The 22,605-nt window shown below is 59.1% G+C and overlaps 1 protein-coding gene across 1 annotated transcript; it reads left to right on the top strand.

Annotated features, from left to right (window-relative positions):
* The first annotated feature begins 1,452 nt into the window (after nt 1-1,452).
* Nucleotides 1,453-16,716, top strand: TNS4 (tensin 4). The gene is made up of 12 exons (XM_062175035.1): nt 1,453-1,885; nt 7,111-7,534; nt 8,587-8,984; nt 11,426-11,512; nt 11,781-11,906; nt 12,909-13,001; nt 13,095-13,172; nt 14,341-14,412; nt 15,191-15,359; nt 15,884-15,952; nt 16,155-16,181; nt 16,575-16,716. Exons 1-12 carry the CDS (start codon nt 1,453-1,455, stop codon nt 16,714-16,716), a joined length of 2,118 nt encoding a protein of 705 aa, XP_062031019.1.
* The last annotated feature ends 5,889 nt before the right edge of the window (nt 16,717-22,605 follow it).

The raw sequence follows: 22,605 nt of genomic DNA on the forward strand, positions 1-22,605 counted from the left end.
ATTGAGTTCCTGGCCCCCAGTTTGGGCCCCAGACTTTATGGGGATTTGGGGAGTGAACTAATAGACGATGTCTGTCTCTGTCTCTCTCATTTTCTCTGTCTCCCAAATAAGTGATTCTTTTACGTCTGAGGTTCACTTTGAAAAAAACAAACAATTAGAGGCAGGCATTTGGCTTAGTGGTTAAGCTGCTTGGAACACCCTTATCCCATATCAGAGTGCCTGGGTTCAAGTCCCGGCTGCGCCCTCCGTTCCAGCTTCCTACTAACGAGCACTTTGGGAGGGAGAAGTTCCAGCAATTGGCTGGAATTGGAGCAATTGGCTCCAGCAATTGGATCCCTGCCGCTCCCATGGGAGACTCCGAATGAGTTCCCAGCTCAGCATGAGCCTGGTGCTGCCCTGGTTACTGCGATCGTTTAAGGAATGAGTCAGTGGGTGGGAGATCGCGTTCTGTCTCTCTCTATACCCATCTATTTGCCTTTCAGATAAATAACATAATACATTAAATTTTAAAATAATACCTACCTCCTAGGGCTGCTTTGAGGACTTAGAAGATTTTATGAGGGGGTAGGCTTTGTGGTGCATCCCTTGGGATGCCCGCCTCCCTTATCAGAGCACCAGTTTGAATCCCAGCTGCTCTGCTTCTGATCCAGCTCCCTGCTAATGCGCCTGGGAGGGCCACAGAAGATGGCCCCAGTGCTTGGGCCCCTGCACCCGTGTGGGAGACACAGATGGAGTTCCAAGCTCTTGGTTTGGACCTGTCCCATCACCAGCTGTTGTGGGCATCTGGAGAGTGATCTAGGAGATGAAAGGTCTACCTCTCTTTGTCTTCCTCTTTCTCTCTCTCTCTGTCATTAAATAAATCAATCTTGTTTTAAAGCCTTTCTGTGTAAACCCCAGTGCCTATGTGCATAGTACTCACTCAATAAACATTCCCTAGTATTCATTTCATAAATACGGCTAGAACATAGCAGATTTCAATAAGTATCTATGGAAATTATGCAGTGCTTCTTAGGTACCCAGTACTGTGTATTATAAACATTAACTCATTTTATAGATCAGGAAACCGAAGCACAGAGAATTTAATTAACTTGCCCAAGGTTAAAGAGCTAGTAAGCGGTAGAGATGGGATGCAAACCCAGGCAGCCTGGTCCAGCAGCCACGCTTTTAAATGAATGGACAGAAGCGCCCATGTTTAGGGGGAGTGGGGTTTGGAACTTCATCTATGCCTCCCAGGTGGGTGTGGGAGCCCAAGTACTTGGGTCATCTTTGGCTGCCTTCCCAGGTGCATTAGCAGGGAGCTGGATCAGACTTTACCTACAGAAACCTCACGCCCCACTCCTGGCCTCTTTCAGGTCCTGGGGGCTGCTGGTGGCGCGTGACGACGACGCACCTAGGGATGTGAGCACGGTTCCTCGGAAACCAGAGCTGAACTTCGGGGATCCCGCCTGCACCATGTCCCAGATGCTGTCCAGCCCCCTGCTGGTGGGGGGCCGTGCAGTTGGCTTGGCCTCCTGTGAAGAACCCAGGAGGGCTGTAGCACCCAGCTCCAGCCTGCCACCCCAGTGTCCTTACTACACCACAGAAGGCTGGGGCGTCCCAGCCCTGATGGCCGCCAGGACAAGCAAGGGGGACTCCAGCAGGCTCCAGCAGACCCCGGAGGCTGAGGCCAACGCCCACTGCCGCCAGCAGTGCCCTGGCGAGCAGGCCTCCGAGCCTCCCGACGACCTTGACTCCTACATTGACTTCTCCCTGGAGAGCCTCAACCAGATGATCCTGGAACTGGACCCCAACTTCCAGCTGCTTCCCCCAGGACTTGGTGGCTCCCAGGCTGAGCCTGCACAGAACCCCGCCCCGAGGAGAAAGAAGGAGGAGCCTGAAGCCTTGGGTAAGGACTGGGGCCCGGTGCCAGGAGGGGGGCTTGGGACCAGTCTCATGAGAAACATGACTCCATTTCCGGTAGAACCAGAACTGTTTCCTGTCAGGAGGTGCTGCGCAGCCCTAGGGTGTATATAAGTTCCCCCTCATCATCCATTTCTATCTGGTTCCCGAGTTTGGAAAGTTTTACATGATTTTTTATGAGAATTTAAAAAAGCAAATAGGAGGTTGTTTCAAAAAGTTCATGGAAAATGGAAGTCAAAGTTAAGTTTATTTTGTTGCAAAAAAATCATTTGGAAACCTCATGTGCATTTCTTGGAAAATACACATTATCATAATGCAGATTTTGGTGCAAAAATGTTTTGAAATCCATGCATACTTTTTTGGAGTATCTATTTCCATAGCAGGCTTTTCCATGAACTTTCTGAAGACGTCCATGGAAGTTGTGTGTGCAGGACCACGGACACCAGTGAGAGTTCAGAACTGTGGCGTCTCCTCAGGCCCCATCCTGAGCCCCCACTGAGCTGGGTGTAGGATTGCCGCCTGGTGTCCCTGTGCCCCACGAAGGCAGGACCTCTCCTGGGAGGCCCCAGCTGGAACCGGTGGGGTTAACACACACAGGATTCAGTCCGTCTAGGGTGGGAGCCTGTTGTGTTCCCATATTGCTGTGTGGGTAAATATTTAACCACAGGCTCCCTTGCTGGAGGGAGGTGGGGACAGAGGGAACCCTGATTTGAAGCACCTGCCCGTTTCCATGACTTCTGCCACCCTGGCCGGTTTCCAGCCGCCCACGGGCTGTCACTGAGCACAGAGTCGGGAAGAGACGCACAGTGACAAGCTGTGGCCCGGTGCTCCCGCGACTGCAATAAAGACATGTAAAGCGCACGGATAGTAGAAAAACCGCTGGGAGGTGATGCCTTCGGAGTAGGCCTGGCCTTTGTTTTTAATCTAAGTTTCCTCACTCGAAGTTTATATGATGCAATTTTTAATAACAGCAGGGTTTAGCAACCCGCTGGATAAAATCCTAAACGCTGTGCAATCAGTTGCAGCCACCTCCAGTACAACACCACAGCCAAGGGAATATGTAAATCCCTCCACCCAGCCTCAGTTTCCTGAAGTACACTCTGGGGGAGACAAGCTAGGAGCAGCAGCCCCATTAGACAGGCAGCAAGACTGAGGCCTCCCGGGGTTTAAACAGCAGGGGGTGGAGGGGTGGTTAGGATTAGAGGTAGGACCCATGAGAATGGCACCCGCATGTTGAGCACTTAGCGTATACTAGGAACCTCCCACCCTCTCAGCCCACCCCCAAGAGGCGAGTATTTTGCCCTCTTTTACAGATGGAAACATGGAGGGGTTGAGTTGGGAGCCAGCCTGGAGTTGGGCCTTACACAAGCTGTTGACTTCACGTCTGCGTGTCTCAGGGCGCTTCCTCGCCTGTAAAACGCACACAGTCAGAGCCTTGCCTCCAAGGATGCTGGCACGCTCTAAGTCGTTCCGAACGGAGGCTGCTTTTATGGAGCGTTTGAGTTGCACGTAGGGCCAGCCCCAGGGTAGGTTTGGGCTCTGGGTGGAGGCCAGCTCAGTGCCCTGGGCTCCCGCTGTCCAACCGGCTCCCCTTCTGCCAGACCTGTTAGAGGTGCCGCCTGTGTCCTGTAGGAGCCTCCCTCCTCCTTCAAGCCGGTCAGGGGCGTGTCTCTGCACAGATGGCGGTGGGAGCCTAATTGTTGTTGGCAGGTGTGAGCCAGGGTTTTCCTGTCCGTGCCTCCAGGCACGGGCTCCACATGTTCAATGCCAGATGGGGCAGGAGCAGCCTCTGTGGAGCCTCCACATGGATAGGGCAGGGGGGTTGGTGCCCGCCAGGCCCTTGCTCCCAGGATGCCCTGCGCACAGCCTGCCACTGTGAGCAGTGCCCACCACGCTCTGGGAACAGGGAGCACCGCAGGAGCCAGTGGTGGCCAAGGGGTCCCAATGAAGCCAAGGGATGGCCAAGGGGTTCCAATGGAGACAAGAAGGTCCTCTACGCCATTCTTGGCCATGTCTCAGAGCCCACAGCCTCCCACGTCAGCCCTGCTGGAGCAGCTCCGCCTTGGGAGGGTCCCCCTGTCCTGTGGCTACTGGGAACGGGCCCTCAGGGGCCCCTGGCAATGTAAGAAGTTGCTGGCATGGCCATGAGCTCTCAGGGCTGGGTCTTCACCGCGGAGGACCACCACCCCACCCCGCCACCTTGCAGTCGACCCTCCCAGCTTGAGGGCGTTTGTCTCACCAGCTGCAGTGCCAGCAGGTGCTCACTGCTCCTCTGGTCCTAACTAGCCACACCTAGTGCAGGTCAGGCCTCCAACCCAGTGTTCTGGGCTCCCCAGTCCCGCGTCCTGCTCGCTGTCCCTGGGCCCCACCCCCTTCTCTATCCTCCCTTTGACCTCCACCCCACCTTGGAACAGGCGCCATTCCTGCCAGCCTAAGCTGTTTGCCAGTCCCCAGGGAAGGGGTTTAACACGGTCTCCGCCCCCCACCCACGCACCACTGTCCGCCCGCGTGGCCCGCTGCTGGCGCCAGCACCCAGCCCTGCTCTGACTTGCCCCACAGGCCTGCAAAAGGACTGCATCTGCCATGGGGCGGGGGCCGCCACCTCCCAGGGCCACATCCACCTCAGGACAGGGCCGGAGGTGACTCATATCATCTCCCCACACCTCCCCCACCCCCCAACACACACACCTCCTCCCTCCCTTCCTGCTGCTCCCTGAGCAAGATCTTTGGTGTGTGTTGGGATGACCCAGTGAGTAGGGAGCCCAGAGCTTGACTAGGCCAAGAGACCTTTCCCAAGGCAACCTGGCAGCTGCTCCCAGGGCCAGGCCTTGGAATGGGGTCCCAGGAAGCCCCTCCTCATCCTGGGAAAGGCCCCTAAAGAGAGTTCGGGAGGAGGAGTTGGGTTCCTCCACTCCCAGGCTGTGTGGCACTGGAGAATCCATCAGCCTCTCTGGGCCCGGGTTCCTCTTCTGTTGAATGGGAATTAGCAATGCTTCTTACTTGGTAGTGCTGCCAAATGAGCTGCTATGGTTAACATGGCTGGAGTGGAGCTGGTACAGGTACCCGGTAAATACCAGTCCTTTTTTTTTTTTTTTTTTTGTCTTCTTTTTAAGGTTGATTTATTTATTTTGAAAGTCAGAGTTACAGAGAGAGAGATCTTCCATCTGCTGGTTCACTCCCCAGATGGGCAACACTGGGCCAGGCAAAAACCGGGAGCCAGGAGCTTCATCTGGGTCTCCCACATAGGTGACAGGGACCCAGGCCATTAGCAGGGAGCTGGATAGGACGTAGAGTGTCCAAGACATGAAACAGCACCCCTACAGGATGCCAGCGTCACAGGTGGCGGCTTTACCCGCTATGCCACATCACCGGCCCCAGTACCAGTCTTTTCTTGAAGACTGGTGGGCAGTAAACGTTAGCTCCACCCCCACCCCCTTAGCCTCAGTCTCCTGTCTTGTAAAAACAATGCCTGCCCTGCCTCAGGGCTGTTACGAGGTTCAAAGGAGCGTCTGGGTGTGATGATGTCTATAAACTCTTACAAAAATAGAATTGTGCTCACCATCCTTCCAGAAGGATCCACCCCATTCCAAGACCTCTGCCGTCTCAGCCCTAAGTCCGTCTCCACTTGCCCACATCCTCCTGTCTAAGCAGGGGGACGCCCACCTTGGCTGGAGGGTGTGCACCGCGTGCCCAGTACCAGCCCCAGAAGCACGCGGGAAGGGAATGCTCTGTCTCGAGGCTCCCTGTGGGCCAGGCACCAGGCTCCAGGCTCCGTTCATCATGTGTTCCATCCTCGCCAAGACCTTGGGAGGTTGCGATTTGAGCCCCACTTCACAGTTAAGGGAACTGGGGCTCAGAGAGGTGTGCAAAGTCCCCCGGTACCCCTGGGCGAAGAGGGGCAAAGCCCAGCCTCGCACCCTGGTTTGTCCCACTGCAGACCCAGGCTGCTCCCCCATCCCCCAGGAGCTACGAACCTGGGTCAGCCCACCAGTCCTGCTCCTCTGACGTCATCCCCCAGCCTCAGCCCTGCCCGGGCAGGCTCAGACAGAAGCAGTAGCCACGAGCAAGACCAGAAGGTAGCCCTACCCAGGAGCAGGCCGGGGCAGGCTGGGGCTCCAAGTCAGGACAGAGATGGGGGTGCCTGTGCCAGAGCTCTCAGGGTGGGGGAAGCCATGGACAGGAGCTGAGGGTGCATGTTGTCACTGACGGCCCCAGCTTCTACCCTGGGAAGCCGGAAGCAGGACGCGCAGCCCCCATCTCCGCAGAGGGAGCCACCAGTTAGCACCCAGCTTCCCCCACCCAGGTGGAGAAGAGGCGTGTCCCTCCTCACCATGGGGAGGGTCACAGCACCCCCTCTCTCCAGGGAGGGTCTCAGGATTCCCTGGGGAATCCGGGAGCACTGGCTCGAATCGGCAGCCTGGGGCCGTCGGACACCCTGAGGGTGGCCCAGGCTGGCCCCGGCCTCGGGGAGCTCTCCCTCTAAAGCAGGTTGCTCAGCCTGCCCTGGGCTCCTGGATCCCTGCAGACTCAGATTCTGTAGGCCTGGGGCGGAACCTGAGAGTCACCAGCTCCCAGGTGACGTGGGCCGTAAATCATCCCGGTGAGGCTCGGCCCAACGTCAGATTCACCCAGGAAACCAAAAACATAAGCAGACAAACAGACCTGAGGCCTGGGGCCCCTCGGAGAGTCTGATTTAATTAGCATGGGTGCAGCCAGGCACTGGGACTGTTCAAAGCCCGGGGCTAGAGGTTTCCTGCCTTCATCATGTTACGCGTGGCTACTCACACACATCCTGAGTGACAGGCGTCCGTCACTGTGTGCCAGTTCGCCTCATCTCACCCTTACCATAGCACTGGTAGCTGGGAAGAGCTGCCCACTTCACAGACATGAAAACTCAAGCTGTGTGTGGGCAAGTCTGTTGGTTAAGCTCTCAGACAGAAACAGGTCTCAACCCCAAGTGTGTCTGATCCCCAGGACGCCACAGCCTCTCCCACCCGAGGGAAGACGTCACAGGCAGGGCGACTCTGGAACTGAGCCCTGAAGGTGGATTGGGTGCGAATCCTGACCACTAGGAGCTTCTCCTCTCCTGGCCTGTTTCCTCACCCGTGCAAAATAAAGAGGGGAGCAGGTGGTCCCCGAGGACCTGCACAGGTTCTGTCGTGGGAGTCCAGGCTCCTGGGTCTCACCAGCTCTCTGCCTCTCTCTCCAAAGATATAAAGTACATCGAGGTGACTTCCACCAGATCAAGGTGCCACAACGTTCCCCAGCGCTGCTCCAGCCCGTCCACCACCACGCCCTCTGGCTCCCCCCGCGCCGGCGGCCTCCTCCTCTCCAGAGAGCTCCCCCGGGAGACCCGCAGCAGCAGCGAGAGCCTCATCTTCTCTGGGAACCAGGGCAGGGGCCACACACACCCCCCTCCTCCCTCTGGGGGTCCCTCCGCTCATGTCCCAGCCTCCCCCAGCATCTCCATCCCTTGCACTGGGAGCAAGGCCTCAGGACCCCCTGGCTCTGGCTCCCCACTTACAGCTTCCCCAGGCCTGGAGAAGGGGCTGTGGGCCCCAGCCGTGCAGCGGGGCAGCAGGATCTCCGTGCTGTCGACCAGCCCAGCACCTGATGTCAGCTGTATATTTGGAAGGTAAGGTTCTAGAGCCTCCACCTGGCCTCCACACACACGCACACACACACATGCACACGCACACACACACGCATGCACACATCCTAAAACCAAAGAAGGGGGCCCTGGTGTGCCTGAGCAGAAGCTGGAAGCGCATCAGATAGAGAGGGAATGCCCTTTGACGCGGACACAGCCGTTGGCTCTCACGCTGTCCTCACGCATCTAGAGAACACTCCACACTCCCGGAGTCTCCACTGCACCTGCCTCTTGGAAGAGAGCCGCTGCCTCTGAGGCCGTCCTCCGTGCTCTCCAGCCCGGCCCGATCCCTCTCGTGGAAGGGTTTTCTGAAACCCAAAGCACAAGGATGCAGATAGAACAGGGTGGTGGGGGGGGGGGGGGTGTGCCCGAGACGAATCCTCTAGGAACGAAAAGCCTCCTTCCTCTTTGTCACTCGCAAAACCTAGCGGGAGGGAGGCCGGCCGGCCTGGGTGTTGTTCATGGCAACCCCAGCTCAGCGGGCGCAGGACTCTCCATGCTGCCCGGGAGGACCAAACCACCACTCCGACACCAAAGCCACGGGCCGAGGCAAGCCCTGGCACAGCTACCAAGGATTCCTCAGCCATGCCCACTGGCATGGGGCTCTGGGCTCGGGGGAAGGCTGGCTTGATGCAGAGCTGGCCGCCACCTCCTCCTCCAGCTGGGGGTTCCTGCAGCTTTAGCCGGGTCTTCAGGGCTCTTGGGGGTGATGGGCACTGGGGGTCCTGGTGGGACAGTCGTGTCAGCCCTGCCTGGCTGGAAAGGCAGAGGGAATTGGGCCAGGCCAAGCCCACGTGGCTGCAGGGGTCGGCCCATTGACTAGAGGCCCTGCAGTCCAGGGAGTCTGTCTCCCTCAGTAGCTCAGGGATCAAGTGAGCATGCCTGCCCTTTGTTCTGGCCTGGGACAGAGCTGATGCAGTGCTCCATTTGGCTAAAGCCATGGGCACCTAGGCCACTGTATTCCAGAACCTGACCCTGGCCCCTGCGTCTCCACCCCACTGCGCTAACACCCTGTCCGGGGCTCTCTTCCCCTGCAGCAGCCAGTCCCTCCTCCGCTCCAGCCTCTCCAGCCCTCAGTCACCCTCTAGATCTTGGGAGAGCCCAGCCAGCTCCTCCTCCAGCCTCCACAGCCTTGGCCCTGGGTCAAGTGACTCGCAGGGCACCGGCAACCCCTCCCTGAACATGGGCCAGCCCAGAGTAGCCCGCTCCCCACTTCTGGCCGAAGAGCACACCAGCAGCTGCCCCCCATCCACCACCAACTCCATGATGGACATACCCATCGTGCTCATCAACGGCTGCCCAGAACCAGGCTCTCCCCCACCTCAGCGGACACCAGGACACCAGCCCGGAGCTGCCCCTCCCAGCCACCCCTGCCAGGCCAGCAAGAGCCACAGCCAGACCCCGCCGGATGTCCCCGCCACCACGTCCCCAGAGGGTATGTTGTAGACCGATGCCTCCAGCTTTGCAAGGTTGGACCAGGGGGCAAATAGACAAAGCACCAGGCAGCACATGGACTGAGTCCCTGCAGTGGGCCTGGCCCAAGCCCTGTAGCAGACTGCATGGATACATCGATGGGTGTAGAAAGAGAGACAAAGCCAAGAATCCCACGGAGCAGGGAAGGACATGGGTCAAGCGGTGTCACAGGGCCACCGAGGAAGAGTGAGTCTTTGAGTCTGGAGAACAGAGGCAGTGACATTCAAGCTGGATCTGGAAAGCCGATGGGAAATGTGTGGGCAGAGAAGGGGAGCAAGGGCCTTGTCAGCAGAGGAGAGAGGGCGTTCCCAGGGGAAATGTGTGGAAGCCCATGGCACGCTTAGGAAAACCTGGGCTGCTGGGTGCAGGGTTGGGTCGCAGACCGTAATCAGGAGCCAGCCCGTGGAAGGCCTCGAATGCCGAGCTAAAAAGTGTTTGCCTTTTAGGCAACAGGGGCCATCGGTGAGTCTCAAACAGGGGCGAGGTGGGGTCAGAGGCGCTGCGGCAGATGGGTGTCAGGGGCATGCCCCAGGGCGCGGCAGTGGAGGTGGAGAGAGAGGACGGCACCAGGTGCCCCAGGGGTGTCAAAGCAGTGGGTCTCATGACTAACCCAAGCAGAGCCAGGGAGCGCGTCAGTCCTCACGCTGCCATCTGGGGCTGAGGAGAGCACAGAGGGGCAGACAGGGAAGAGAGACAATGCATTCCAACCCCCAGGGCTGAAAACCACAAAGCAGCCAACACCCTCCTCCCCAGCCTGTGACTACAGGCGTCCAGAAAGAACACCGTGCACCGGAACCACAGCAGTACACACTGGAGCCAAGCCTCCGCCCTCCCTGGGCGCACACCTCCCGGAGCGGAGCCCCACCCCCACCCCGGGATGTGGACCTGGCCCCTCGCTCTCTCGCTCTCTCGCTCTCTCAGCCTCTGTCTCATAACCAGGCTTTCCCAGGTGACTACTGGGATGTGGAATGCTCACTCTAGCCCATGCTCACCCCCACTCCCACATCAATGCAAGCGGAAGCATCTTTGAGCCTGCTCTGGTTGCCTTCCTAGGAGGACCAATCCTTGGCAGATTTCTTTTTTTTTTTTTTTTAAGATTTATTATTTATTTGAAAGGCAGAGGCAGAGAGAGAGAGAGAGAGAGAGAGAGTCTTCCATCTGCTGGTTCACTCCCCAAATGGTTGCAACAGCCTGAGCCCAGCTGATCCGAAGCTAGAAGCCAGGCGTTTCTTCCGGGTCTCCCAGTCGGGTGCAGGAGTCCAAGCATTTGGGCCATCTTTTACTACTTTCCCAGGCCATAAGCAGGGAGTCGGATTGGAAGTGGAGCAGCCGGGATATGAACCGGTGCCCATATAGGATGCTGGCGTTGCAGGCGCGGCTTAACCCAGAACGCCACAGTATTGGACCTCGCAGATAACAGTGCGATTCTTACAGTGAGTTACCCTGAACTGCTAAGATGCTGACACGAGGCCCGCCACACTTTATCCCAAGGACCCAGGAAAAGGAGCATTTTGTGGCAACATTCCCTTCGTGCTTTGGTGAGGCCCCAGTCGTCACTGTCATACCTGGCATCTTATCGTTCCTGCAGAGTATTTTCGAAGCAAGGTGTATTTTGATCTCATGGCCAGGCCACGGGGTCCCCTCAGGACTTCAGGAGCTAACACCTGTCCCAAAGTAGGTCCAGACCCTGAACAAGGCTTCCTTTCCTTCCCCTTTTCTTCTTTTCCCTTCCTTCCTTCCTTCCTTCCTTCTTTCCTTCCTTCCTCCCTTGCTCCCTTCCTTTCGTAGAGTTACAGACAGTGAGAGGGAGAGACAAATCTTCATCCGCTGGTTTACTCTCCAAGTAGCCACAACAGCTGGAGCTGCGTTGATCCGAAGCCAGAAGCCAGGAGCTTCTTCCTGGTCTCCCACGTGGGTGCAGGGGCCCAAGCACCTGGGCCATCTTCCACTGCTTTCCCAGGTCACAGCAGAGAGCTGGATGGGAAGAGGAGCAGCTGGGACTAGAACCGGCGCCCATAAAGGATGCCGGCACTGCAGACAGAGGATTAACCTCTTTTCCTTTTCTAAACCCAGTATGCCCCTGAGGGCCTCTCAGGATTCTGAAGGGGCAAGCAAATGTGAGGTCAAGCCCTGTGTCTGGAGAATCCCTTATTTATTCCTACTTCAGTCCCCACCGCTTCTCACTAAAAGGGGGTTTTATTTGTTTGCTTTTGGTTCATTTCTAAGGATACGAGGGGACTCCCAAGTCCCATATGCCCCAAGCCCTGGAATCCTTTTGTTTGGTTTTGCCTGTCTGCAGAGAGACGGGCTGGGGTGGGGAGGGCAGGTTGAATAGAACCTCAGGGCCGAGGAGCCGGAAGCCCTCTCTGATAGTCATCTCTGAGCAGCCCTGTCCGCCTCCAGGCCCCTCCAGGGACACACAGCCCACCATGAAATTCGTGATGGACACATCTAAATACTGGTTCAAGCCAAGCATCACCCGGGAGCAAGGTAAGGCCTGGGCTGTGCACTGTGCATCAGGCGGGCAGGGCCCTGGGTCACGAGAGAGGAGGCCCAGGAAGCGGGGTGTCCTGCTGACCTCATGGCACTTGAGACGGCAGGAACCATGGCAAGAACGGCGTGGCAGGGGTTAGGCCAAAGAAGGGACCTCCTGAGGGCAAAGGCTGACCTGAACACCTGCTCTCTGAAGACCCTGTGGGGCTGGGGACAGAGCGGTCCAGGTGGGCTGCACCTGCTTCTAACACCGGGTCTATTCCAGCCATCGAGCTGCTGAGGAGGGCGGAGCCAGGAGCTTTCGTCATAAGGGACAGCTCTTCATACCGCGGCTCCTTCGGCCTTGCCCTGAGGGTGCACGAGGTGCCCGCATCTGCCCAGAACCCATCAGGTACGCCGCCGGATCTGTGCTCAGCCTCAGATGGGGCGCCTTTGAGGCCTGGCTCTGATGCCATCTTTCAAGGTGACCTTGGACCAGCCCTGCTAAGACTTCTGGGAGGAGGGTCCACCTCCACGCTCTCCCAGCTGCCCTCCGGCACCAAGGCCACAGCAACCCTTAGCCACTGCTGCCTTCCAGGGTCCCCCAAACCCCTGCTCCACCCTCACGGTGGGAGGAGGAGGAGGATGGTCCCGGCCCCTCTCTGGGCTGCTCTCTCTGAGCACCCACTGCTGCCCAGACCAGATCTATCCCCAGGGATCTCAGTGTGGTAATAACTTATCAGCTGTGAGCAACAGCTTATCATATGTGTGATAGCGTGTCTGTGTGTGTGAGAGAGAGAGAGAAAGATCGAGAGAGTGTGATGGCTGATCACATGGTTTCCTGGGAGAGCACATGCTCATTCAGTAACTGCACGTGACTTGGGGCATCCCCGAGCACCTACCACACAGAGGAACCAGACACAGCTGCCCCTTGTCGGAGAGAGAGACAAAAACAGACAATTACAGTACAAGGTCCCTGGGTCCTGGCCCTGCACCTAAGCCCCAGGATTGCACCCTCACTGGGCAGAGCTGAGGCTCTGAGAGTTAATGATCCCAGAGCAATTAAGTGATAGAGCAAAGACAAGAAACCCCAAACTTGTGTCCTTTTAAAAAAAAAAAGTATTTGAAAGGCAGCAAGAGAGACAGAGCTTCCCTCCCCATAGGACTGCAACAGCTAGGGCTGGGCCAGGCCGGAGCCAGGAGCCAGGAGCTCTCTCCAGGTCCCCCATGGGATTGCTGGACTCAGAGCAGACGTGCTAGCCGCGTGTGTATGGGAGGCCTTGAAACAGGGGCCCGGCCTGAGGTTCCGCTCAGGGGTGGGGGAAGGGCAAGCTGACGCGTGGATGGCGCGTGCAGGGCAGTGGTCAGGGTCTGGAGCTCTCCTGCTGTGACCCTTCCTTCCTCTTCTGTCCAGGCGAGGACAGCAATGACCTTATCCGGCACTTCCTCATCGAGTCCTCCGCCAAAGGGGTGCATCTCAAAGGAGCGGACGAGGAGCCCTACTTCGGTGAGCCTCCCCAGGCCCCTGCCCAGGGGGGCCGAGGGCTGTGAGGCTGGGCCGGGGAGGCGGCACTCATACCGGGTTGCCCGTTCTCTGCAGGTAGCCTGTCGGCCTTCGTGTGCCAGCATTCCATCATGGCCCTGGCGCTGCCTTGCAGACTCGCCATCCCTCAGAAAGGTGGGCCTGGGCCCAGGGCGGCAACGCGGGGTTCTCACCAGGCAGTCTGCCCCTGGGTCACTTCTCCTTGCGTGCAGGTTGATTCAGGGTCAAGGTTAAAAGTGCCTCTCCACTTCCTTGCCGTGAGCATTTGAGAATGTTAAGCTTTCTGAGCCTCACTTTCCTCATCTGTGAAATGGGTGGGGTGCCGGTCACACCACCTTGGAGGATGAATGTGCAGATTAAGTGAGGCCTCTCAGGCCAGGCTCAGCCCAGTGCCTGGTGCAGAAGACATGTTTGGTAAACAGTAGCTTCCTTTTTTTTCTTTTTTGGATTTATTTACTTATTTGAAAGGTAGAGATACAGAGAAAATGAGAGAGAGATGGATCTTCCATCTGCTGGTTCACCCCCCAAATGGGCAAACCAGCTGAGGCTGGGCCAAGAGGAAGCCAGGAGCCTGGAGCCTCTTCTGGGTCTCCCACATGGGTGTTGGGGGTCCAAAGACTTGGGCCATTTTCCAGTGCTTTCCCAGGCACGTTAGCCAGGAGCTGGATTGGAAGTGGAGCAGCTGGGACTCGAACCCACGCCCACATGAAATGCTGGCACTGCAGGTGGCGGCTTAACCTACCACGCCACAGCACCGGCCCCAGCAGTAGCCTTGTTTGAGAGGACAAAAGAGCCCAAAGCACACAGCATGGAGAATGTCTCTCTCCGACATTCGTGGAGCACCCCCTCATTGTCCCCTCCCAGAGCTGGTGCCTGTGTGTTAAATAAGCTGCGCAGAAACCCGGGGCTCAGGCCTTGAACCCACAGCTAGGGGGGCCCATCCCAGCACTCAGCTGCCACACCCCAGATGGAGTCAGCCCAGGGGTGCACAGGAGAAGGGGCGTTTCCTGGGTAGCCATGGTGACAGCCTCCCCACCCTCTGTGAGGAAGAGGGGGTCAGGATGGGCTCCAAGAGAAGTAAGGAGCCTGTGAGGACAGGCCCTGGCAGCAGTGTGGGGCCGAGAGGTGCAGGGGGCACAGGCTTGCCAGAGGAGGTCCCCCTCCCCCACCTACTTCCGGCACTTCCCAGGGGAGGGGCTGGAGGTGGGAGTTGTTCAAAGGGATGTGTGAGGCCTGTTCCTCTGAGAAGGGGCCCTTCACTGAACCCCCTCCCCCTCGGGCATCTCTCTCTGCTTCTGCTCAGAGCTGGGAGGCACCGACGGGGGCTCGGACCCCTCCACGGACAGCCCGGCCTCCTGCCTGAAGAACTCTGCGGGTGAGTGGGACAGGGAAGGCGGGGGTGGGGGCTCGCCTGTGTCTGCCCCTCCCCCCAGGGCCTGCAGGTGACACTGGGGCCCCTCCCAGGCTGCCTTTCTGAGGCTTTAACAAGGCCCCTGCCCCCCTCGCAGCCTGGAGACCAGGAGATGAGAGGCTGCAGGCATGGGGCTAGCAGGGAAAGGGGGCAGAGGGGAGCAGGGGACGGCTGGTGGGGCTTGCACCCCATCCTGCACCTGCCTGGGCACACAGACACATGCTGGGGTCTCTCTGGGTCAGAGATGCTTGCCCTGGGGGAGGCCTCTGTGGGTGTTGGGTCTGAGTTGTAGATCTCAACAGAGAAAGGTCCCTCCCCTGCTTCCAGAGGGCGGGGGCAGATCAGCACTTGCCTAAGTGACAGTTCCCACTCCATGCCCCTGGGGACCCAGGCACCCCTCCCCCCTCTTCTCTTTCTGTCCGAAGCAAAGAACCAGGACCCATGGGAGGGGCTGTGGGGGAGGGGAAGGCAAAGGTCAGGACAGAAGACGGTTTCCTGGGTGCCCTTACACTCCGGATGGCACTCCCTCCCTACAACACCCTAGAAAACAAGGGACAACAGTCACTGCCCAAGTCCTGTGGGAGAGGCCGCAGACTGCGGTCACCTGTGTCCTTGCACCTGTCTGGTGGCTGGAAGAGGAGCCTGAGGAAGAGTCACCCATCCCCCCGGCTCTGGGCAGACCTGGGCCTGGGTGATCCCCAGGACCCTGGCAGCAGCCCAGCGCTATGTCTGTGCCCCACAGGCTGCCACGTCCTGTACCTGAGCTCAGTGAGCGTGGAGACCCTGAGCGGAGCCCTGGCCGTGCAGAAGGCCATCTCGACCACCTTGGAGAGGGACGTCCTGCCCACCCCCACTGTGGTCCACTTCAGAGTCACGGAACAGGGCATCACCCTGACGGACATCCAGAGGAAGTAAGGGCCTTCCCGTGCCCGGGGCTGGGGGCTGGGAGAGCAGGTCCGTGACGAAGGAGAGCGCCCAGCGCCCTGGACCTCAAGCCATGGCTCCAGCAAGGCCTCTGCCCTCTGGGGGCCTCACTCCAGTGACCCCCGGCCACAGCCGCCCTTCGTCACCACGGGTGAAGGTGGTCACTGGGGCCGCCCTAAGTCTGCAGTGTCCATGGGCGCTGGCTGGCCCCAGGACATGGAGTGGAAAGAGGCTGTTCCTTCCCCAGGCTCAGGGAGCCAGAGCCTGGGCAGGGCACTGCCTGGCCAAGATGGAGCTTCCATCCTCAGAATACACTCCAAGGGGAAATGGTGGGGATGCCCTCCCCGGGAGGAGTCAGGGGCCAGCCCTGGGGCCAGCGGGGGGAGAGGTCACCTGGAGACTCCCTGGGGACAGGGCATCTGGGCCACAGGGGGCCCGGAGATGCAGGAAGCAGGACAGGGCCCCGGCCCAGGCTCTCACCATCCTCCCCTGTCTGCCCGCCTCCCCCCAGGGTGTTTTTCCGACGCCACTACGCCCTCGGCACCCTCCGCTTCTGTGGCATGGACCCCGAGCAACGGAAGTAAGTTCAAGGCTGGGCCAGGGTAAGACGGCCACCCAGCTGCCCTGCCAACTCCTGGCCCGAGGTGGCAGGGACGGCCTGTGAACGGGCTCTGGGGTGGCTGAAGCAGGGTAGTGGGCCTGGCAGCAGTGGGGATGCCCATCCAGGGTCACGGGGATGGAGCAAAGCCCAGGACTCACACTGGCCCGTTCTGCCCGCACAGGTGGCAGAAGTACTGCAAGCCCTCCCGGTAAGGCTTCCCATCTGCTGAGGCCCACCGTAAGAGGGGTTCCTGGGGTGAGGCCCCAGCCCTCCCGAGCTCCCGGTCTGATGGGGGAGACCCTGCCCCTTCCCTCAGACAGCCTGCAGTCCCCAGTGTTCTGCAAGAGGCACAGGACGCCTGCCTCAGGTGGGGGTGACAACATCGTGCCCTCAGGGAGCCACCACCAGAAATGGAGCTTCGGGTCTCCCAGTCTGATGGGGGAGGCACCTCCTTCCCTAAGGGGAGCCCCCGAGACCCTGAGTCGGGGAGCCCGTTGGCTGCGGGAGACCAAGGAGGATTGTAGTGTGGGTTGCCCCGCCCCCACCTCATTACTGACACCTCCCAGGCTGCCCCCTCACGCAGACCACCCTCTGCCCCCAGGATGTTTGGATTTGTGGCCAAGAGCCAGACAGAGCTGCAGGAGAACGTGTGCCACCTCTTCGCGGAGTACGATGCGGCCCAGCCAGCCTCCCGGCTCATCAGCCTGGTGACTGATCTGCTGCAGGACACAGAACGGATGTAGGAGGCAGGGCTGCCTGTGCGCCTTCCCAGACATCCCAGCCCGTAGCCCGCCCCCACCCACACAGGGCCTTGTGGGCTCACAGGCAGGCCCAGCTTTTGGCTTCGGCTTTCGGCAGGGGGTTGAAAGCCTTGAACTTGCCACAGTCTTTCCCCAGATCCCTCCGGCCTTCAGTGTCCTCAACCACAAGAAGAGGCCAGTAGACAGCTGGGTTAGTGGTCTCCTCACCCCTCCAGGGTCCTGAAGCTCACACACAGCCGAGGACCTGCTGCTCCCTGCAGCCTGGGCACCAGTGACACAGCAGGCTGAGCTGGTTCCGTGACCCCCTGTGGCACCCAGCCGGAGCTGGCTCGGGACCCCGCAGGGAGGGTGGAGCACGGATTCTACTTCTCTCTGCAGCTCTTCCTCCCCCACTTGCCTGATGACTTGTTGAACCCACCTGCCCAGGATTCTGCAAGCCAGCATGGTCGCCCCATGGTCAGAGAAGATGCCACTATCCTCACATTCTTGGTGTCCAGTCCCGAGTCCCCTTGCAAATGAGTATCAGCCGTATCTTTTCTTTCACTTCTTCAGTAAACAGACATCCCATCGCTGGTGTCACAGCTGCCCAAGCGTGGCTTGGATAACTCTCATCTGAGGAATGAGGGCACAGAGGCCCCATCCCCTAAAGCAGATATAAGGTCCATCACTCTGTGGTTCTGCCTCAACCCCAGGCTTGCTGAGTCCCCAACCCCAAAACACAGAGAGAGAGAGAGAGAGAGAGAGAGAGAGTCCCCAACCCCAAAACACACACAGAGAGAGAGAGAGAGACCTTTTACAGCCATATGATGTCAGCTGTTCTCACAGCCACATGGGGGCAGCAGAGAGTCAAGAATACCAAAAGGCTTAGCGATTCTGGGCAGCGTTCCCTTCCCGCCTCCAGCCCAGCCCAGCCCCCAGAGGCTGGACTTTGTCTGGCAGGCCAGGGTCCCACGGAGGCCACGCCACGCTGGTGGATGGAGAGGCTAGGTGGAAAGACCCCTTAGCTGCTCTCTGAGGAGCGAGGGTCTGCCCAACCCAGCTGCCAGCCCTCAGAGCACCCAGGTCTTCAGCCAAGGCTGGGCCTGGCTGGTTATGATTTCAACCCAGGAAACCAAAGCCTACTGGAGCAGCCCTGGGCTGGCGGGAGGGACTCAAAGCAGCTGGCTCAGTCCTCCCCCAGAGGCCACAGAATGGCATGAGGTTCTCCAGGTCACGGTCACTGTCACAGCGTGCAGACCGCCGGGGTCGCCCACATAGTCCCGGGTGCCTGTGCCGCAGCCATCATGAAAAACAAAGTGTCTGGTTCCCAGGCTCTCGGAGCTGGCCCCTGGAATGGCTGCGTCTCAGAGAAAGGCCAGGGCGCCACCTTCCCTCCCACACCCTGGCCACCTCACAAGCCATCGCCACGCCCCTGTGTCCCCGCACACAGCCTGCACGCCCGTTTTCCTTTCTCTCACTATGCCAGAAAAACAGAAGGGTGGGGGTGTCCGTGTCCAGGCCTGGGGTGAGCATGCGTGGCACCCCCTGGTGGGTTCCAAGCTCTCGCCCAGCCTCGAACCCAGGGAAACATGAGCAGCCCAAGGAAGTCCTGCACCCAGGTGACCCCCGAGAGCCACCAGCTGCCACAATGGCCCCTTCATCCCAGCCTGGGCCTGGCAGGCTTCCTTGTCCCCTCTGGTCCCAGACTTGTCCCCACTGTCCCCTCCAGACAGCGCCCAGGGACGGCAGAGCCCCGAGGGCCTGTGAGGGCCCCTTCGAAGGCTCGACCCCCCGGGGGGCAGGCAGACCACGCGCTCAGGGTGATCATGTGGGCCGCCCTTGCCCCAGTTCCTCTCTCCCCTAGGAAGGTTGGCAGACTTGCCAGGCAGAGCCGAGCAGCCAGCCCAGCAGGGGACAGGAAGGAGGGCTGCAGGGCAGAGAGGGGGAGGGCACTACAGTCACCAGGCCAGGAACCAGGAAAAGGGAAAGGTCTTTGCACCCACACAGGGACACCCCAGATGTTTTCTCTCCAGAAGGTTCCAAGCCTTGATGCCCATGGTCCTTCCCACCCTCCCATTGCTGTCTTCCCCTTCACACAGGTGTACCACCCACCTGCCTGCCCCACTCCCCCCCACCCCCCCCCTCCCTCATTATCCTCTCCCCCCACCCCCCAAGCCCATCCTCTCCTCTTCACAGGAAAGCCTTCCCTTGCTCTTATTCCCTTTTAAAAAAAAAAAAAAGATTCATTTTATGTATTTGAAAGTCAGAGTTACACAGAGAGAGAAGAGGCAGAGAGAGAGAGAGGTCTTCCATCCGATGGTTCACTTCCCAGATGGCCGCAATGGCTGGAGCTGTGCCAATCCGAAGCCAGGAGCTTCTTCTGGGCCTCCCTCATGGGTGCAGGGGCCCAAGGACTTGGGCCATCTTCTACTGCTTTCCCAGGCCATAGTAGAGAGCTGGATCGGAAGTGGAGCAGCCGGGACTTGAACCGGCACCCATATGGGATGCTGGCGCTTCAGGCCAGGGCTTTACCCCACTTCGCCACAGCGCTGGCCCCTCTTATTCCCTTTCTAAAATTGTCTTGCATTGGATAAGTGGAGAGAGAGACAGCACTCGCATCTGCTGGTTCATTCCCCAAATGCCCCAGCTGGCCTGAACTGGGCTGAGACTGAAGCTGGGGACCAGGAACTCAATCCAGGTCTCCCACAGGGCTACTTGGGCCAGCCCCATCGCCTCCCAGAGGCCCATTGGCAGCACTCAGCAGCTGGGGGCGGTTACCCAGAGACCACAATAGGAGATGTGGGCATCTTGCCAGCTAGGCCCAACGCCCATCCACCGCTTGCTCTTTCCCCACTTAATCCCTTCACCTCTGTCCCTGGGGGCTGCATTCACAGCCATGTCCAGCAGTGGCCCCTGCACTGCCAGCCATTTTTCAAACCTGGGATTCCCACACCCCCTAAACCCCACCTCTCTCTGCTACAAAGCGACCTCCCTAGAAGCTGAAGCCTCCCAGTCCCCCCACCTGACCTGCCCCCCACACACACGTACACAGGGGCTCCGGGCCCCCCGGGGGCCAAGGCTGCTGACCTCTGCTGTTTCACCTTTGCCTCTGTGCCACGCAACAGCCAGGGCTGAGAACCCGGGCAGGGGTGAGGCTTCTGGCCCGGAGACTGACACCTGATTCACGCAACTCCTGTTTTCTGGCTGCGGGCTTTGCTCCTGGGAACAGGAAAACAGGTCGATCGGAGGGTTTGTAAGTGCCATGCAGGGCAGGGGGGAAGAGAAGACTGGGGAAGACAAACCTGACCCACGTGAAGGGGCGCGGGCGATGTGAGCCAGGCGTGGGCCTCAGTGTCAGCTCTTCCAGCATGAGGAGGAGCCCGGCAGGCAAGGGCGGGAGAAGCCGGCTTCCCTGGGGGAGGCACGTTAGCGCTTTGATGCCATTTGACAGTTTAGAAACGGAGGCTTGGGCCGGCGCCGCGGCTCACTAGGCTAATCCTCCGCCTTGCGGCGCCGGCACACCGGGTCCTAGTCCCGGTCGGGGCGCCGATCCTGTCCCGGTTGCCCCTCTTCCAGGCCAGCTCTCTGCTGTGGCCTGGGAGTGCAGTGGAGGATGGCCCAAGTGCTTGGGCCCTGCACCCGCATGGGAGACCAGGAGAAGCACCTGGCTCCTGCCATCGGATCAGCGTGGTGCGCCGGCCGCAGTGCACCAGCCACGGCGGCCATTGGAGGGTGAACCAACGGCAAAAGGAAGACCTTTCTCTCTGTCTCTCTCTCACTGTCCACTCTGCCTGTCAAAAATTAAAAAAAAAAAAAAAAAAAAAAAAAAAAACACGGAGGCTTGGAGGGCTGATTTGCCCACACGCACCACGCCAATAAGTGGCAGAGAAACAGGAATTCAAATCCATGCCCGCCCCCCTGTCCCAACTTTCCCAGACAAGCACACGGACATGACGAGGTGCAGCACGATCCGTGTGGCTAAAGTATAGGGCACCAGGGGAGCGGGTGAGGGAGGAGGCAGAGAGAGGTGAGGAGCCCCGAGGATCCTCTGGAGACTTGGGGTAGGAAGGGGAGTGGATTCAGCCTGGTGTTAAGACACTCCCATCCCACAGAGGTGAGTGCCTAGGTTCAGTACCTGGCTTTGGCTGACTCCAGCTTCCTGCTAATGTGGACCATGGGAGGCAGGGATGATGGCTCCAATAATAGGGCTCCTGCATCCCCCATGGGAGACCTGGGTTGATGCTCCCGGCTTCAACATCCCTGGTCATTGTGGGAATTTGCAGTGTGAACCAGCAGATGGAAGCACTCATGCTCGCTCGCTTTCTCTCATTCTGTCTCTCCCTCTCATAAATGAATTAATTAAAATGTTAAAAAAAATAATAAACAGAGTGTGAGGTGCCAAGCTGAGACCCTCTAGGGAGTAAATAATTGAATGATTCAGTGACCGAATGAAGGAGGTTGGACACAGGACCACTGTGTACAGTTGCGCAGGATGTGTGTTGCACAATTGTATATTGCACTCTGCTTTGGCTTCACCCCGTAAGTAGTGGGGCGACACAGGGGGTCTGAAGAGTACGTGGCCAGATCTGTGCTGTAGAAACCTGGCTGTGGGGGCAGGCAGGACGTGGGACGGGGGCCGGGGCTGGGGAGAGATGAGGAAGTGTGATGACTTGGGGTTCAGGTCAGTAAAGGGGTAAGAGCCTACGGAAAGGGGCTTGCACCCCAAGTCAGGCTGGGGCAGGGGCCTGGGGAGCTGGGCCTGGGCCCCTGGTCCTCCCTGACCTTTGTTGCCCCCGCCTTCTCAGCACCGTACAGCGGGCGGCTTAGACAGGCTCGTAGCTCTTAGCGGTCAGTTAGTTCTGCTGAGTTCTCTCTTTTGACACCAGCTTTAACTCTCTCCACAATGCTCTGCCTCACAGCAATCGGAGGGGGCGCTTCAGCCCACAGCCCCCTTCCCCACCCCACCCACAGCCAGGCTGGCGCCCCCAGCCCCCAGAAGAAACCCTCGCCCTGGACTCTGCCCTCCCAGAGACAGCTGGGGCTTGTTTTGTAACTCTCTTTCCTGGAAGGCACCTCAGCCGTTCACCTCCCCCCAGCCGGATCCAGCCAAGAGGGGTGAGTGGAGCTTGGCTTGGAGCAGCCCTGGGAGCAGGCAGACAAAGCAGCGGAGGGAGCCAGAGCGGAACGAGAGGTGGGAGGAGGGAGAACCACACGCACTTGCTGGTTCACGCAGTCAACAACTGTGTGCGAAGCTCTCCTGTGATCCGTGCAGAATTAGGCAGACAGGGGTTGGGGAGGAAGTGGGGGGGGGGGGGCGGGGTCCACATGTGCCCCCCGGGAAGGGATGTTGTCTCCTCCCCAGCATTCAGATTTGACACCCTGTGAACACGAAAATGGGCCACGTCCTTAGCTCACCCCACTGCCACCCACGCACGCGCACACACACGCACACACACACTTCCTTCTTCTGCCTCAGGAATCAGACGTCTGGGCAGTCAGGCAGATGTGGGGGCAGGGTCCCCTGCCACTGCCCGTGCCCGTGGTTTGGGGCATGTCGCCTCTGTGGGCATTGAGACACCGACCGCACAAAGCTGAGGCTGTGCAAAGCCCACAACGCGGACTAGACACGAGTGCCCTTCCTCGGCCACCCAGTGCCACGCACACGTTCCTTAGGAGAAGGCCAGCGCTCCAGCCGCTGTGTCACTGAGCAATGAGCAGCTCCCTGAGCAAAGGGCTCGCCCAGCTGGAGGCGCAGCCTGCAGCCAGGAGCATGGCCGTGTGATCCCATCCAAGCTGGACAGCAGCTCTACCTAAGTACTATCATTCGTCTCATTGGACGGAGAGGGGACAGTGGATGAGAAGTAGGTAGAGCCGGTTAACCTGCCGCCTGCA

Source organism: Lepus europaeus, chromosome 18 (assembly GCF_033115175.1).
Source record: "Lepus europaeus isolate LE1 chromosome 18, mLepTim1.pri, whole genome shotgun sequence".
NCBI classification, from domain to species: Eukaryota; Metazoa; Chordata; class Mammalia; order Lagomorpha; family Leporidae; genus Lepus; species Lepus europaeus.